Source organism: Harpia harpyja, chromosome Z (assembly GCF_026419915.1).
Source record: "Harpia harpyja isolate bHarHar1 chromosome Z, bHarHar1 primary haplotype, whole genome shotgun sequence".
NCBI classification, from domain to species: Eukaryota; Metazoa; Chordata; class Aves; order Accipitriformes; family Accipitridae; genus Harpia; species Harpia harpyja.
This window is the reverse complement of record NC_068969.1, coordinates 2,516,279-2,532,809: the sequence shown is the minus strand read 5'-3', so window position 1 is coordinate 2,532,809 and position 16,531 is coordinate 2,516,279. Positions and strand designations below refer to the sequence as shown.

The 16,531-nt window shown below is 39.8% G+C and overlaps 1 protein-coding gene across 1 annotated transcript; it reads left to right on the top strand.

Annotated features, from left to right (window-relative positions):
* Positions 1 to 2,775: 2,775 nt before the first annotated feature.
* On the top strand, positions 2,776 to 16,271 carry LOC128136445 (haloacid dehalogenase-like hydrolase domain-containing 5). Its single transcript, XM_052776021.1, has 8 exons — positions 2,776 to 2,958; positions 5,282 to 5,491; positions 6,593 to 6,705; positions 8,348 to 8,441; positions 9,637 to 9,670; positions 10,588 to 10,762; positions 12,865 to 13,053; positions 13,908 to 16,271. The coding sequence occupies exons 1-8, from the start codon at positions 2,821 to 2,823 to the stop codon at positions 14,302 to 14,304; spliced, it is 1,350 nt and encodes a 449-aa protein (XP_052631981.1). The 5' UTR covers positions 2,776 to 2,820; the 3' UTR covers positions 14,305 to 16,271.
* Positions 16,272 to 16,531: the final 260 nt, after the last annotated feature.

The following is a 16,531-nucleotide window of genomic DNA, read 5'->3' as shown; positions in this document are numbered from 1 at the left end:
CCTGTTCAGAGTCTTATGGGTGACTTAACATTGTTATACAGGTCTGAATGAGTGAAACTTTAAATTGGACATCTGCAGCCATGGAGTGGGAGTGCTATCAAAGGAATATAGTATTTAACAACCAAGTAACCATGTCTTGGGACTATCTAGAGTTTAGAGATGCTCTTAGTATTCAGCACTATCTATTGTAAATAATCGGCTCCAGAACAATCGAAGCTCTAAATTATAGAGGCAAGCTTTTTCTTCCTTGATGTAAATGATCAAACAAAAAAAGTCTTGAAGAAGTGGAAAGCATAGCTGGCAAATTAAAATCTTAAACAAAAAAAGAAAATAAATCAAAACTCAAGTATTGATAGCAAGCAGACAACTACCACTACAAACACGTTCTTCTCTCTTCCTGTTAGCAGTGTAGCTTCTCTGCTTTTTAATAAAGCAGCAAACGAGTATGTTTATGGCTTGTAATAATTTGTGTGCTCTGAGTTGCAAGCATCTCTCCAAAGTCAGTTTTAGTTTTTGCTGCTGCCCCTTGAGTGTTTTCTGTTCTTGGGGTTAGAGAAGGTGATGTGCTTTTATCCACGTGCTATTTGTATTGCTGTGAGAGACAACACTGTTTCCCAGAGTTCCTTCCCCGAAACGCCTGGTCGCCAAGAATGGAAAAATAGGCTTCTTTCATGTTGGATGTCCTAACAGGTTTATGGTCTAGCAGTACTGGATCATACTAGTGTGCTTTGCCTATGGAAGAGATTAGTATGTGAAGGATAAAGGCTTTGTTGCCTGGGACTAAGCCACTGAGTCCTTGGAGCTGAATAAATTGGCAGGCAGTCTGTTTCATCTTATTGGAGTGTTGGTCACCAAACCATAGGATGGCGGGGCAGGGGAGACACAACACCAGCAAATAAACTGGAGCAGCCAAATGGGCTTGCCAAAAAGGCGTTTGGAGTTAGAGCTCCATTGTGAACAGCCCCTTGCCAGCCGTGCTTCTGCTAGACTGTACTTTATTTTTTTGTTCAGTACAACAATAGTTTTTCTTCTAGAACAGTGCTTGGAAGAAGAATGCCAGTCTTGCTGTAGACTTGCTAAACTATGCTGGAGGTAGCTGAACTAGATTTGGGGGGGGTGGGGTGGGGATCAATTAGTTTTTAGGGCCTGATACAGTCTGAGAGTTTGATAATACCAGTGGTTGATCCGTTCTGTCACTATATGAATTCCTAACACAGAAGACAGAAAACAGAAGAGTAAAGACAGATCAGGGACAGAGTGATAATGACAGAAGACTTAAAAGACTAAACAGAAAGAAGGAGAGAAAATCAAGACAGGATATTAATTGCATTCATGTGCAAAGGAGTAGCTACCAGCCCTGGTAGCTGGTTTTCAAGGCAGTGCTGATCTCTGCTGACCAACACAGAAATGGAATATGTGGACAAAAATGCAGTATGGAGCTGTGCAAGGCAAACTGTGGCTGCTGCTTGAACCTGCTGTACCAAATATTCACTCTGTAGCTCTGAGTGCTAAGCATTTTTGAGCTGAATGCTCTTTTTGGCTGTATCTACGAATTGCAGAGTAATTATTTGCCAGCAGTGGCCTACATTCTGCTTGCTGCACAGGCTGGTAAATTGCTGGTGGAGTTTGGCTACTGAAGCTTCCCAGCCCTAAGCCAGGAAACCAGTCTTGTTGTTTGTCCTAGAGAACGAAATGGTGTATAGGGTCTGCTTTAACTCTTACTTCGAGCGTGCAGCTGTGCTTGGACATGTGTGTTGTCGGGCTTATAGCTTATACCATCTGTATAATGTCTGAGCCTTGCATGTGTCAAGGTTATAAAATAGGTGTCATTTTATACATGCTTACATGTAGCTTGTTCTCTTGTCCGCTTCAGAGTTCTGTGCTGTGCGTGATCCTGGCTTGAGCTTTGGTGGGATAACCTCTGTAATTGTTCTGTTCTCTGCATCAATTTTGGCTTGCTTTTGTGTTTTAGAAACGCATCCGATTCTGTTTCATTTAATGCTACCCTCGTAAGCGGTGCAGACTGAAAGACACTGTCCTTACTCTTTGTCTGGGTGAGTGCAGTGCAATCACTGGAAGATCGGTTTCGCCCTGGAGTCTGAGAGAGGGTGGTGAGGAACATTTGTTGGGAGTACTAGGAGATAAGTAGATTTACTTAATCTGTATTAGCCGATGAGCAAGATCAGCAGTGGTAGCTTTGCAGAGTATCCATTAACTAATGATATTTCATGCTTGTTTTCTCGCTTTCAAGTCTAGTTGCTGGGAAATGCCTTTGCAATACAGATCTAAGATACCGCAGTGTTTGCGTACAGACGTGATATGCTTTTTTCCCCGAACAGCGTCGACTCCTGAAGAACCAGAAGGAACGTCGGGTTTTTACTAAAGAAAAACTTGGTTATTTCCCAGGTAGAAATGTTGCCGCTGAAGCAGTACCGCCTCCTGCTGAGTTTGAGGCGGGTCAGACAGCAGAGCCCGCGGCCTTGCTGCCAGCCCCGGCCCTCTCCTGCTCGGCAAACGCTTGCCGGCTGCCCGGGGACAAGATGGCGGCGTGAAGCGAGGAAAAGCCGCCGCGGGTTCCGAGCTGCCGGCCCGCCCGCTCTGCCGCCGGCGCGGGCGGGGCCGTCTCCTCACGGCCCGCCGCCGGACGAGCTGAGGCCGCAGCGCGGGGGCGGGGCCTGCCTTGCCGGCAGAAAGGCCGCGGGCGGAGCCTGAGCCGGCGGGGCGGGGCGTTGGGGGTGGGCGTGGCCGCGGTGTGGAGGCGGGGCAGGCCGGTCGCTCGGCGGCGCCGCCGCCGCTCGCCGTTCCCGCCCCGCGGCCGTTATGCGGCGCGCGCTGCCGCCGCTCCGCGCTCTCCTCAGGGCCGGTGCCGCGGGGCGGCCGCCCCGGCTCCTGGCGCTCAGTGGGCTCTGCGGCGCGCCGGCGGCTGAGGGGAGCGGCGGCGGCGGCGGCAGCAGCGAGGTGAGCGAGGGGCCCGGGGCGGCGGTTGTGTCCCGGGGGCGGACCGGAGCGAAACCGAAACGGCTTCGGGCGGCGGCTGCCGGACCCGGCCTGGGCGGGGCGCGGCCTCCCGGCGCCCCAGGGTGCGGCTGAGGGGCGGCGGGGGCGCGGGCTGCCCGCGGGGAGCGGCTGTTCCCGCTCCTGGGGGGCTTTCCCTGCCCGGGGCGGGGGGATCGTCTCCCTCCCGTCCCAGCCGGGAGTTGGGAGGTCGTTACCGGGGTTCCCTCGCCGGTGCCTGCGAGCCCCGCTCTTCCAAGGCTTTTGCCTTCCGCTGTTACCGAAGAGGAGCAACGGGAGTCGTTACGGTCGGGCTCGGAGGGAGCCCCGGGCTTCGTCCCGGCTCCTTTGTTGTTGCAGCGCTGCAGATCTCTCTTGTCGCGGAGAGAGTGTTCCTTTGTGGTCAAAAGGAAGAAAAAAATAGCTGTTACTTTCATTATTTCCCTTTTGGATATAGGCTGAATTCCTTGCTTAGTTCTTTTTTTCTCTGTATGCTTAGCAAAAGACTTTTTTTTTTTTTTTTAATTTTGCTACGGTGTCGTTCGCTGTAAAATTCACGTTTGTAATCTACGTTGTTTACAGATGGCAAAATTAACGCAAAGAACTGCATTTATTACAAAACTATTGCAATATAGTTTCAGTAATTTCACATACCAGCTTACAAAGCCTGAGAAGACTAACTACTGTATGTCCAACAGCAAGCCTGCAACATCATTTCTGCAGCAGGCGGGTTATTTCTAACATAGCATTCCTCAAAGCGTTGCAGACTACTTGGAGACAGTGGTTGCAGGGTTTTTTGGTTTCAGAGGGCTGATAATTATATCGGGGAGGAAGGAGAGGGCTTCAGGGGGAGTTCCGGCATGTAAAACTGAACAAAACCCAACTGCCTAATTTAAATCAACGATAGTGCAATACATTTAAAGTGTTGACTTTATTAAATTGGGCTCTGTAGGGGAATGTACTCAAACTCATGGGTTTTCAAATGTCATTGGTGTGCCATGGTTTTAGAAGAGGCAGCAGTGAGAGCCGGTGTGTCAAGGCGTGTGTCCACAGCTACATCACCTTTCAGGTGGTGGTGGTTGTGGCAGTGCCTATCTCTGTGCTGTACCCAGCTGCAGGAAAAATGTAGCAGATGAATAATTGATGAGGAACAAAGTGCTGCTTAAATAGGCAAAATGCCCTTCTCCCTGCACGGGAAGAACAGCGGGCTGGATTGCTGTCAGGATGTGCCCTGAGACAGCTTGAATAGCAAAGGCTGTCCCACCTCTGTTGGCTGGAGTCGTTTCTGCGCCTGTTCTCCCCATCACGCTCGGTCTCAGCGCTTAATCTCTCGCTCCTTTTTCATCAAACGATGAAAGAGGGGATCATAAATCCTGAGAGTCCTGGATTCCATTTGAAGCTTGGGAGAGAAATGAAGCTTAGATTATAGATCCTCTTTAGTCTATCCTTTTCCAACCTGATTCAGTCACTGTTTCATTGCTCGACAGTCCTCTCTCTGTCTCTGCTCCTTAGGCTTATCACCCAGCTTATCTTTGTTAGCCTCCCTCTCCTTTTCTGGGTTTACCAGGTCTAGCTCTTCGCTTCTTCAAAGGCAGGCAATGGGATAAATTTTAGTAACTCAAAACAGCATCGTTGTTTAAGGAGGTGCTAACTTTACCAGTAGGCATTAGTCTGCCATATATAAAACTGAAGAATCAACTGAAGCAATGTGTACGGAGTGCAACAGATACCTGGCTCGAGTCGAACCTGTTCTGGAACAGGAAAGTACAAGTGACAGCAGGGACAGTTTTAGTATCTAAACATCTTGTAAGGGAGGAGCCGAGTACAATACTTGCATTCAAGACCTACCCGCTGCTGAAAAATGTACTTTTGTTTATTTTGTTAGTAGTTTATTTTGTTAGTATTCTGTGCATTGAAATTACCTGTGAAATAGAGTGGGGTTAAATCAGTGAAAAGTGTGACTTGCTGGCACAGCAGCATGTATTTTGTACCTCTTTATCAGTTTAATTCAATTTGTCCCTATCTTCTGAAATGTTCTGGAACTACTCATAAAGCGAGGTAGAACTCATGAGGCTGTATGCATAAGGAAAAGGGAGTTCTAGTGCTCCTTTTTGCACAGTAGGTGTTGTAGCAGATGAATATGATGCATTAAAATGTGTAGTTAAAAATCCATTCCTTCTCTGTGGAGGTGTCTGTTTTCATTGGGCTTTAGTTTTGTAAGCTTTATCAAACGTGTGTAAGTCTGGGCATAACTAATGTACTCTTTCTTTTCAACTCTTTCTTACAGCTCAACATACCGCCATCCTTTGGTTTTCTTTTTGACATTGATGGTGTACTGGTACGAGGAAAGACTCCAATTCCTGCTGCAAAAACAGCCTTTCAAAAGCTAGTGAATTCTCAGGGACAATTCTTGGTGCCTGTAGTGTTTGTCACCAATGCAGGGAATTGCCTTCGCCAGGAAAAAGCTGATCAGTTGTCTCATCTACTGGGAGTTCCAGTGAGTAGCTTAAATCCTGTTTATTTAGTTATTTACTTACAGTGAATGTGTCAAATATATTACCTTCCATTAAATGCTGCTCAGTTAATCACTTTTGTTCTTCCCTTCAGCCCCCTGAAATGCTTTGTTGGAGGTATTATAAAAGTAAAAAATGCTGTCCAAAGCTAATGGTATTTCCGTTGGTAAAGGTACTGATTTCTCCAATGGTAAAGCTAATGGTGATGGTATTTCTTTGTAACATTATTATCATGGGAATAAATCTTGCCTTCCCCTTCTGAATAAAAAAATGTGCGTGCCAGCAACATGAAACTCTGCTCTAGCAAGCTGAATGTCTTCTGTGATAATGTGCAGGATGGGAGCTTCCTGCCTATTTTTGATACGAGTGGTAAAACTTTATCCCCCCCTGATTTGTGGGCGCAGCAGGCAGTAGGACTTCTCCGTTGTTGAAGACTGTGTTTGGGCCTTACTGAGAGAAAGCCATAAAGTCAGTTCTGCAGTGCCCTTTGTTTCCGTAAGGGCCAGCAGATGTGGGCGTATCCGTATCAATAACATCCTGTGTGTCATGGGTAAAGTGACATCTCGATTATTTTTGAGTTTTTTAGATCTGTAAAGGTGGTAAGAAACAATTCATAATAGCATCCTTCCAGGCAAATAATTTTACTGGTTTTATACCTATTGAAGGAATGGGGATATGTAAACTAAAAGAACGAAGTCTTCTGATACGGTTAAATCAGTTGCTGCAGTCTAGCAAAGGGACCACAATTGGAACTAGGGCACTTCTGATTCTTCTTTCCTGTTTGTTTTCTAAATGCATTTGGTGATTCTGTAAAACTAGGGGAGAAAACCTGGTGTTCATGTTGAAGAGAGTAATTCTGGAAGCTGAAAGGGGTGTCTATGACGATTTGTCAGTAATGTATTTTTTTTCTGGCATATTATCAATATGTCATCTGTGAAACTTAGGAGAAAATGATATGGTAGGGTTTTAGGTAGATATGTATGATTAAGTTGTAATTCACAGAATTTGTCACACCTGTTAACTAAATCTACATATAAACTTACCTGAAAAACAACAGACTCCTTTTGTTTTTAAATCCCAAACAGATTTCACAAGAACAAGTGATGATGTCACACAGTCCTCTGCGGATGTTCAAACGTTATCATGAAAAATGTGTTCTTGTATCTGGACAAGGACCACTTCTTGATATTGCTCGAGAGTATCTTTAAAAAAAAAAAAAACAAAAACAACCAAAAAAACAAACCACAAACCTTTCTGTTTAAGTATTTTCCTTAGTCAAGTTCAGGGGATCCTGTGAATCAAACATTTCAACACTAATCCAAGTAATAAGCAATGGTAGTTCTTACTATGATGTCAAATTTATGTTTTGAAAACGGTTGGTATGCTGATATTTGCTTCACTTTGTTCTATGTGTTTTTAATGAGGAAGGAAAAAAGAGAAAGAATTATGGTTTTGACTCATTTGCAAATGACACACTAGCACAGAGGGTTTGTGCTCCCTTGAGGATGAGAGCCTGGCATTCTATCTATTATTTATCACATCTGACTTTTAGCTCAGTGGCTCAAGGTTTGCTTGTAAGTGTGCGGCCAGGTCAGGTCACGTTCTTTTTGTAGCCAACATCTAGAGTAGAACTATACTTGAAGATATTTTGCTGCTTCTATACTAACTGCCAAAAAACCCTTGAGTTATGTTGATATAATGGTGGTATCAAAGCTTCAAACTGTAATTTAATGACCTTAACTTTTGCATAATTTTCGTTCTGCACTTCTTCCTTTATTGGGACTTTAATTAAAGTTGGTGTAAGTTATAAGTTGTAAAAAATGTATATGCAACTTTGAAGTATAAGCTTTATTTCAAATACAAAGATGAGAAAATGTCACTGAAGGAACATTCCAGTTAACTGTCAAAATTTGTTCGGCATGGGTAAGAGAAAAGTATGTTACAAGGCTGAATACAAAATATAAAAAACATTTCTGTTAGCATTTTTGTATGGGATAATCTAGTCTTAAAATGACTTTACAAATGGCCTGTGGTGCGAATTCCATATAAAATCAGGTGGCTTAGTTTGTATAAGTGATATATTTAAATAGCTCTTATTTTCATTTGCATGGTAAGAATTTGCCAGTATTGAGAGTAGCAACAACTGCTTTTTACATAAATGAGCAGTTTTAGTTTGATTACCTCTTGTTAACCAAGTTTAAATTATTGGGATATATCAGCATTTAAGAGCGCTACCATGCAAATCGGGAGGTTATTTTTTCCCCTTTTGGTCCTTTCCTTTTTTGATGTGTTTCAGTATTTATCTTAACTACCTGTAGAGCATAATTAAACCTGATTGGTCAGTTCACCATTTTGTAAAAGACTGAGCTTTATGGTGTTTGTTTATCTAGCAATACATTTGCAGTTATAATGGCCTAAGGAAAGCACAGTTTGTGGAGACTGTATTTTTTCCTCAACTAGCTCATATTTCTTTCCTATAATAATTACACAAGATGTTGTCTTGCTGCCAGATGAACTTCTTTTTGTGCTTCTGTAGAGATGATCTCAGAGTATTGCAGGTCTAGGGTTGCTTCTTGCTTTTTATATCATATTTTGAGAAAGATTTATGTATAATTTTTGTCTTAAGATTTCAGACACACAGGTCTCCCATTTATAAGTAATGGGATGATCGTCTTTTTATCTCACAGAAGTAAAAGTCAGTCTTTGATATATTGCTTTCATTCCTAAATAATTTGCTTTACCAGATAAACTGCATATGTTAGAATTGTTAAAATGGAATTGCCAATTTTTAAAATCTTTTAATAGAAGCAATTCTGTATCCTTAACTGGTATTTTCCCAGCCTTGGTTTCTGTCAGCCTATTACCATTGAAACATTGCGGGAGAAACACCCTTTGCTAGATGTAGTTGACCATGACAGAAGGCCTAACGTTCTGGTAAGTGTATATTTTTGTTTTAAAATTCTTTGCTCATTAGATGACATTCTATAATAGGGGTCAATATTTGAACTACCGAGCTAATGCTGTTGTTCTTACAATGTACTTTGACTTTGTTTTTCTGCTGCCTCATTTGTTTTATTACAGGATTTTCAAGAAAAACTGTATAGACTTTTTTTTTTTTCTATCAGTGGTAATTGTTTAACATAGTCTTTGATTTTGTAACTTACTGTTGTGGGAAAAGTTACAATTTAGTACAGATACCTAATTCAAAATCTGTCTTGGAAAGCTTATTAGCTTCCTCAGATGTGTGGAAGACAAAATAAGCTTTTTCCTTCAGTATAGGATTGTCTTGGTATTGTTTCTAGGCCGTGAGGTTGCTTTGATTGTAAATTAATGCTTTGCAGATAACTAATTTTTCTCCAAAGGACTCCCTTTCTTGTTTATACCATTACTTAAATATATTTAAATATTAACAGTACATACAGTATGATTTCAACTGAATTGTGCAGAATTTCAAAAAGAAGTGGATACATACACAATAAACACATGCGTGTATTGTACATATTCAGGGTCAGTATATAGAGTGGATTTTTCCCATGTGAAGTCAAGAAATTCTTTGTGGTTCATAGAATCCATACCTCAGTTATATCACCTTTTGCCTTGCTTCTCAACCATGCAGATGTAGAAGTTCAAGAAACCGTTAACGTATTTGTCACCATAGGGAGTAAATCATGAAGTAGAAACTCTTATTTGCTTAGGAAATATATTATGTGTTATACAATGTGGTTTTCTTTCTTAGCAGTGTTAAAGAAATACATTTCAAAAACTCTTTTTCAAATATCATGTTAATACTAGAGGCCTCTTACTCCGGTAGAAAAATAAACATCCGTACTTTCATACACAAGTAAATTAAACAACTGAAGCTTGCCAGAGGAAGTTAAATAGATGTAGGAGGCTAGCGAATGTAGAACACACTAACTTGTCTGCTATCCATTTGCCACGAGATTTCACTTCAGAATTGAAATTCAAGTTTCTAAGTAAACTGACGTCAGGTATATACCAAAATAGAGAGTGCATTTCCTGTCAGTGTTGCAGAAGACAACCGTGGGAGCTATACTTGAATTTATCCTGTTAAAAAATAGTAGTAGATGTCTAATCTTGTAGAAAACGTTCATTTTTTTTCTTATTGCAGTACCCCTCTGCTGTGGAGCTTCCCAAGATTGAGGGTCAGTTATCTTTATTTAACTTGCAACTATCCATTTATAGATGAAATATCTTTATTGTCCTCTATAATTAGAATTTATTTTTAGATTGCTGGGCACTTCAGAAAGTTGGCCGAGACAATTCTAAAATTTCTTTGTTAATGGCATCTGCCATTAATTTGGAATGTATCACGTGTGATAAAGCTGGTTGTTTTTTTTAATGTGCACAGTTTTCAGCCATGTGTTTTTGAAGTTTCAGAAGGTAGGGGCGGTCTGCTTTCCTTTTTATCTTCCTTTAATAGGCTATTGTTGCCTTCCTTTCAAAAATGAGGAGTGAATTGACGTGTTCAGAAATAATCGGTCTTGTTTTTACAGTAGTCAGGATGGTCACTTCAGAGTTGTAGTATGAGAAGCATCTTGTTTCAGCACACTGTATTCACTCTCATCTCATCTGAAGTACAAGAAAGTAGAAACTGGACTTTAGGATTTAAAATAATCCATGTCAGATTATTGCTGGAGACCAGAAAAATGTCTAAAAACAATGTTCAAATTTTGTTTTAAGATGAACAAAATAACATCTCTGATGGATTATTTAAATACTGTATGTAAACATAGAATTCACAAAGGTATGGAAGACGTAGAAATACAATTTAGAAGTTAATATTTTGTGGTGCTATGGAGAAACTTAGCCAATTAAAAAAAGGCCCAAATTCTTAAACCTGTAGATTTTGCAGTGGGGTCTTGTTACCTCTGAGATTTTCTGTGAATGAAAGGGTATGTAATATATTAAAACCCTAAGTTAAAGTTAATGTGACTATTTCGTCAGTTCATGGTTAAATCAAATTACTTGTTCAGTCTCTTCAGACGAGGTTTTAGTGTCAGAGATTTGGTGCCCTGTTAACTAATTCTATAAATCTATTTTGTAATTCTTGTTCTCGTAGCTGTTGTTTTGTTTGGGGAGCCTGTCAGATGGGAAACCAACCTTCAGTTGATAATAGATGTTTTGCTGACAAGTGGCTATCCTGGAAATCCATATCACCGTGAAAATTACCCTCACATTCCTGTACTTGCTTGTAATATGGATCTGATGTGGGTAGCTGAAGCACAGTCTCCAAGGTAAGTGCAATTATAACATGTATGTGTATCACGATATATTTGGGGTTTCCTCGTTTCTTCAGTAAAATTCAGAGTCGATACTTTTACGCAAAATGCTTGCTATAGCTTCACAGTAGGTCTCAGCTTTGAATACAAGGTCTCTAAAGCAATGCACTTTCAGCAAATGCTGCCTTATTACTGTCTACGTTACTGCATTCAGGAAATCAGTTACTCGAGATAAAAACTGCTTTTAAGCCCTAAACCTTTTTGTTTCCACACTCCCAGAAGAGTGGGGAAAGATAGGTTTTTGCCTGAGGGCCTCAGAGTCTCAGTGCAAAGGAAAGAATGAAAAAATTATCAAGGCCATTGTTTCATTTCATTAGGTCCTCCTTTGGTATTTCTCTTTTCCACCCTACAGTTTCTGGTAGGATAAAGAATTGACCCTGCTAGTTGAAAGCAGTGAGTGTTTTTGAGCTGAGGACACTATAGTGAGGTCTTTAAAGAATGTAAGAAAAAACAAGTAGAACACACAGAACGAGGTGGCATGATCTCTGATAGTGGTTTTGTTTGATTTTGTTTTCAATAGAAGGTAGTTCTTTAATAGTTTTGTTTCCCCTCCCTTCCCACCGGTCTAAAATTAGAACATAGACTGAAATAGAAATTGTTATTTTGACTTGATTGCTGCCTTGATCTTGGGTTGAAGGTCTTGTCAGATACCCTTACTTGGATGCAAAGACCACCTCTAATTAGCACGTTGGCAAAAGACCTATGTGTGATAGTTTCAGGCTGCAGTAAGGCAACCAATGTATCTACAGTGAATAAGATATGTAGTTTCAGCTGTGCCCTTTGGGAAAGATCCAGTATAAAGTTCATTTTTTCCTTTGACAGTATGACAAGGTTGCATCTGTCAGTGCCATTACCTTCACTATTGGAATATAATGCCATGACTAAGTTGTTTTAAGCTGTTGCTAATAATTACTGGAAATAATTTTATGCTTATTTATTGGTATTAGTTCATAATACAAAGTAACAAGCAGGGTGGAGAGAGGGAATGAAGGGTTAATTCAGAATTCAGAAAGCTAATTCTGTACCACATTTGAAAGTGCTACAGCTGCTTCCTTCTTTGTAGCTTTTTTTCTTAAAAGACTCTTGATTTCTAGGCCATTAGAGTCTTAGTGTCTTTGTTAGTACACCTCGTATTATCTCTACTGGTTTCTGGTGCTCATTATACTGGTATTTTGGGTTTTTTAGGCTATAGGTGCCTGGTTTGAGCAGATATACTAATCTAGGTGCATTAGAAGTTGCCTAGCAGCTCTTGTTAAGTAGTATGTGTAATTTATTGTATATAGAATTCTTGTATAGCAACTTTTTATTCTTGTTCGGGCAGTTTTGGTAATTCGATATTTCTCAAGTGGTATGTATTAGTTCATCCCTAATCCCACATCCTGACTTCAGTAATGAAGTAAAACTGCTTTCTTTCATCATGAGATTACGTCTTCTAAATTACTGATTTACAGGCTTAGTTGATGATCCATCATCACTGTTTGCACCTTGATCAAAATAACTGAGTTATCAAAAGCATGCCGTAAAATTATAGCTTATTCTTTGATCCTCCTTTGCATCTATTTTTTTAGAGAAACCCATAAAGGTTTTTGTTTCCATATTACAAGCAGGGTTTGGTATACTCTTGTGTTTAAGGAGGGAGCAATTTTCTTCCTGTCTGACTAACTTTCCTTTTCCATTTTGCCTCTTTTTTAATTTAGCTGATTCTGTTAAGTCACTGCAGAGAGTAGATTACAGGTTAGGCATTATTTCAAGAAGCATCGCTTTTGTAACTAGGGTATCTACTTTAATGCAAGTAACGCTACCACAAACCGGTGCTGCGTTTTAAAAATACGTAAGTCTGTTGTGCTGTCCCAATTACATGTTTTTATTGTGGCATTTATTGTTCAGCTAATCAGCACTTAATTTTCAGTGAAACAGCTGTGGAAATGTTGCGTGCAAACTGAGGGAAATTTGATAGTTACAGGATATGATTTTTTCCTAAAAGATCATGAAATAAAAAAGCTTTGCTTTTTTTATGTGTATTTAATATAATTTGATTTGTCTCTGTATCTGTGTAGGTTTGGGCATGGAACATTCATGGTTTGTTTGGAAAACATTTACAAGAAGATCACTGGCAAAGATCTGAAATATGAGGTCTTAATGGGCAAACCTAGTAAACTGACCTACCAGTACGCAGAATACCTCATCAGGGCTCAGGCAGCAGAAAGGCAGTGGAAGCAACCTATTCAAACTCTTTATGCAGTCGGGTAAGATATCAGAAGTCTAACGAGTACAGGAGGAAACTACTTGCAACATAAGTACCAGCAAAGAAAAACAAGAAAAATACACAACTCTTACTAGTTTTTCTCAAATAACACCGTTATTGGGACCACCTAACAGTCTTGGTGGTATGGCGTACTTTTTATAATGTTTTTGAGCCTCACTGTTTCTAATCTTGAAAATTAATAGAACTTTGCTCCTTCTATGTGTAATTTCTTTAGAAGCACAAAAAGTGGTTTATATGCAACTAAGATTTCTCCCAATTTTTTTTAATTACTTTTTTTTTTATTTCCGTAATAGGCTGTGTAAATCTAACAAAAAGGATTTGCATGGGTGTTTGTTTTATTAGGTTTACTGGTATAACACCAACAAGCTTTGAGTAAATGACAGTTATTAGAGAATGTAGAGCTAGAATTTATTTGTGAGGTGGTTAAGCTTGGTCATATGCTACTGCATGTGCTGTCACATCATAGAATCCTTTTCACAGAAAGAGATAAAGCTGTATTGTATTAAAGACTGTTCCAGAATCTCCAAGATGTTTGGAAATACAATAAGCTCATTCATGGACTGCTAATACCTACCCTTGATTTCCCCTGCCTCTGCTCCAATCGGCAATTTCAATATGGAGAGTTACTCACTTTTATCATAGTTAATGCATAATGAAAATGGTGTAATAAAATAGCTATGGGATTGGATTTCTTCCTATCTGCATACTTCCACATAAAAGTTATGTCAAGTATAAAATAAACTGTTAAGGCAAAACTGTAAAAATGTCTTTCATACGTTAAAGTTTGACAACTAAAATTGCACTGCTGACTAAAGTTTCTTCTTACATTTCCAGAGATAATCTCATGACTGATGTGTATGGTGCTAATCTTTACAATCGCTATCTTGAAGAGAACTCCAGAAAAGGTTCAAAATCACGGATTCAAGCCAAAGTTGCTGGTGGCAGAGGATCTGCCACTCTCTCTCAGGATGATGAAAGAGACAACAGCTGGGAGAATGAATTAGCATCTGCAGCAGCTGCCCACTGTAGGTCTGTTCTTGTTTGTACTGGGGTTTACAACCCTCACGCCGAGGTTCCCTTGGATACCAGGGAGAGCATAACTGAAACGGTGTTCCATGGCCACAGAGATTTTAGATTTGATCCTGGTTTAGTAGAACCAGATCATATTGTACCAGATGTTGATGCTGCTGTAGACCTGGTCTTCCAGCTCGAGAACTTTGCACCTAATTGAGATGACATTATTTCTTAAGGACTACTCAGTGCTATGCTTTTCTTCCCAAAAAACAGTGTTTTAAAATCATGCCACAAACTGCTGCTTTCTAAAAGTTTTACATTTTAAATTAATACAATCTTATATTAAGTATATTAATATACCTATATATACTTAGGTATATTAATATACTTAAGTATATTAAATATCAATAATGCTTTTTTAAGTACTTTGAAATACGTGATTTCTTGCTTTAGTTGACCTTTATTGCCCTTGTATTCATTATGTTAGGTATTTTAACAGCAATTTTTTCATAGTAGCTCGTGCATGTTACTGGTACTTAAATTCCCACGACAGTACCTTCTTTTGTTTGCTGGAAGATCGAGCTTCTAGGTATTGGGGATCTTGAGGATATTGGATTGTGGTACTGGGGTCATTCACACCATTACAAATTGGCTGGTACAGAGCACAACATGTATTACTGCTTGGTATTCTGCAAGCAAGGAGTGCTCTTGAATTAGAGTGAAGTTCAAGTCTGTTCTGATACTTTCTACTTGCTCACGTACAACCCTGCAGCCTTTCTTTTTATCTGTTTTCCCGTGTGTCTGGAGCTGCTATATTGCTTCTCTCTACTCTGACATGTAAAGCCTTAATAGAAATGCCCACGTAAGATGGAGAAGGCTGACTTGTTAACACCATTTTTGGAACTCCTAACTAAGCTGAACACAGTCATGTAAGGAAAGTGGCTAACGTTGGGTGCCCTGTGTGGCATAATACCTGGCGTTTTTGTCTTTGCCTTTTTATCTGCACTTTTTTGAGGAATTTAGAATCTTAGAAAGTTTTAGCAATTATGTTTCAGGTGTTTCTGTCAGTTGGACTTTTCCACTGAACGAGTGACTACTGTTTGGGCAAAAAGTGCCTAGTAATTTACTTGAAGCTTCATACCACTGTGGTAATTAACTGGCCTTTAGTGGAATATACTTCCTCTTGTGTCAATGTTATATGTTGTTTGGTTCATAGATTTTATAGCTGTTCATTTAAAAAAAAAAAAAGTAATTTATTTTATGTTATTTTTGTAAAATACTTTTAAACATTTTCATTCAAAAGATGTCTTGGAAAATATTTTTGTGTTAATTTGTTACAACACAGTACATGGTGTACTTGTGACATAAGCTTGGAAAACATAAGCCAGTTAAGTGTGTTTTAAAAACAAAGTCAGTTTACACACAAATACCACTTACCATCACCTTGGGGGCTAGACAGGTTTTTATGGTTGGGGTTTGGTTTTGGTTTGTTTTTGTTTGTTTGTTTGGTTTTTTTTTCTAATTAGAAACTGTACAAACAAAAATCTGTGGGTCTTCAGTCTTCCCAAGTACTTGCAGAACTAGCGGAAAGCTAGCTTAAAAGTGTTGATAGACAGATGGTGGCATAAAGTGAAATGACTTCATGGCCAGCTTCTTCACTGCTTATTATCCTGATATCAAAATCTGAAAACCCACGTCATGAAGACAACATTGCTGTTATGAAGTCAGATTTTTTTGTTGTGTTTTTTTGTTGTGTTCTCTATTTGCAGACCACTGTAATCCTCTCTCTTCTGTCTGGATTGTTGCTTCATTCACTCATGTTTTATAAATACCTTTCAATGTATCTTGCTGGATCCAGTTTAAGGACACTGCTCTAAACAGTGTATTTCCTGTTTCTTCACTGGGAAAGTATTATGGCAGCACATGCTTGCCTTTTTTTATTGGTACAATAAACAGATATATAACTATTTCTTTAGCACTTTTCTGTAATACGCCAACTATTTGCAAAGTATGCCAAATCTTTCTAAGTAAAGATGGTAGTTTTGTAAAATGTCAGGATGACTTGAAGTTGCATTGTTTCAACACTGAGGCATGTTGCAGAGCTCTTTAACTGTTACTGGAAGCGGTGTCAGGCTGTCAGTGAAGCAAGGAATAAAGATGTGGATGTTGATGAAGAACAGAAAACGTTCAGTTTGTTTCTTCTTTTTTCCCCAGAACAGGTGTGAACACTTCAAAAGGTTCATGAGGGAACTGTGTATATACTTAAACTTCATCCCTCATGGAAACATTAACTTAAAATGCGTATGCAGAAAAAATACTGTTTGGCTGCTCATCAGGCTGCTACTGTTTTTTAACTGAAAGGAATACAGGTTTTTAGTCTATATCCATCTAAGACCATTTAGGCTATGTCTGCGTTGCAGGGGTGTGAATGTTGCCTGATGAGT

What these genes read in the sequence shown, in the direction of transcription:
- LOC128136445 (XM_052776021.1), top strand. Translation starts at nt 2,821, where the DNA reads ATGCGGCGCGCGCTGCCGCCGCTCCGCGCTCTCCTCAGGGCCGGTGCC. An exon ending in GCTGAAGCACAGTCTCCAAG is followed by an intron (nt 10,763 to 12,864) that starts GTAAGTGCAATT and finishes GTATCTGTGTAG; the next exon opens with GTTTGGGCATGGAACATTCA. An exon ending in CAAACTCTTTATGCAGTCGG is followed by an intron (nt 13,054 to 13,907) that starts GTAAGATATCAG and finishes TTACATTTCCAG; the next exon opens with AGATAATCTCATGACTGATG.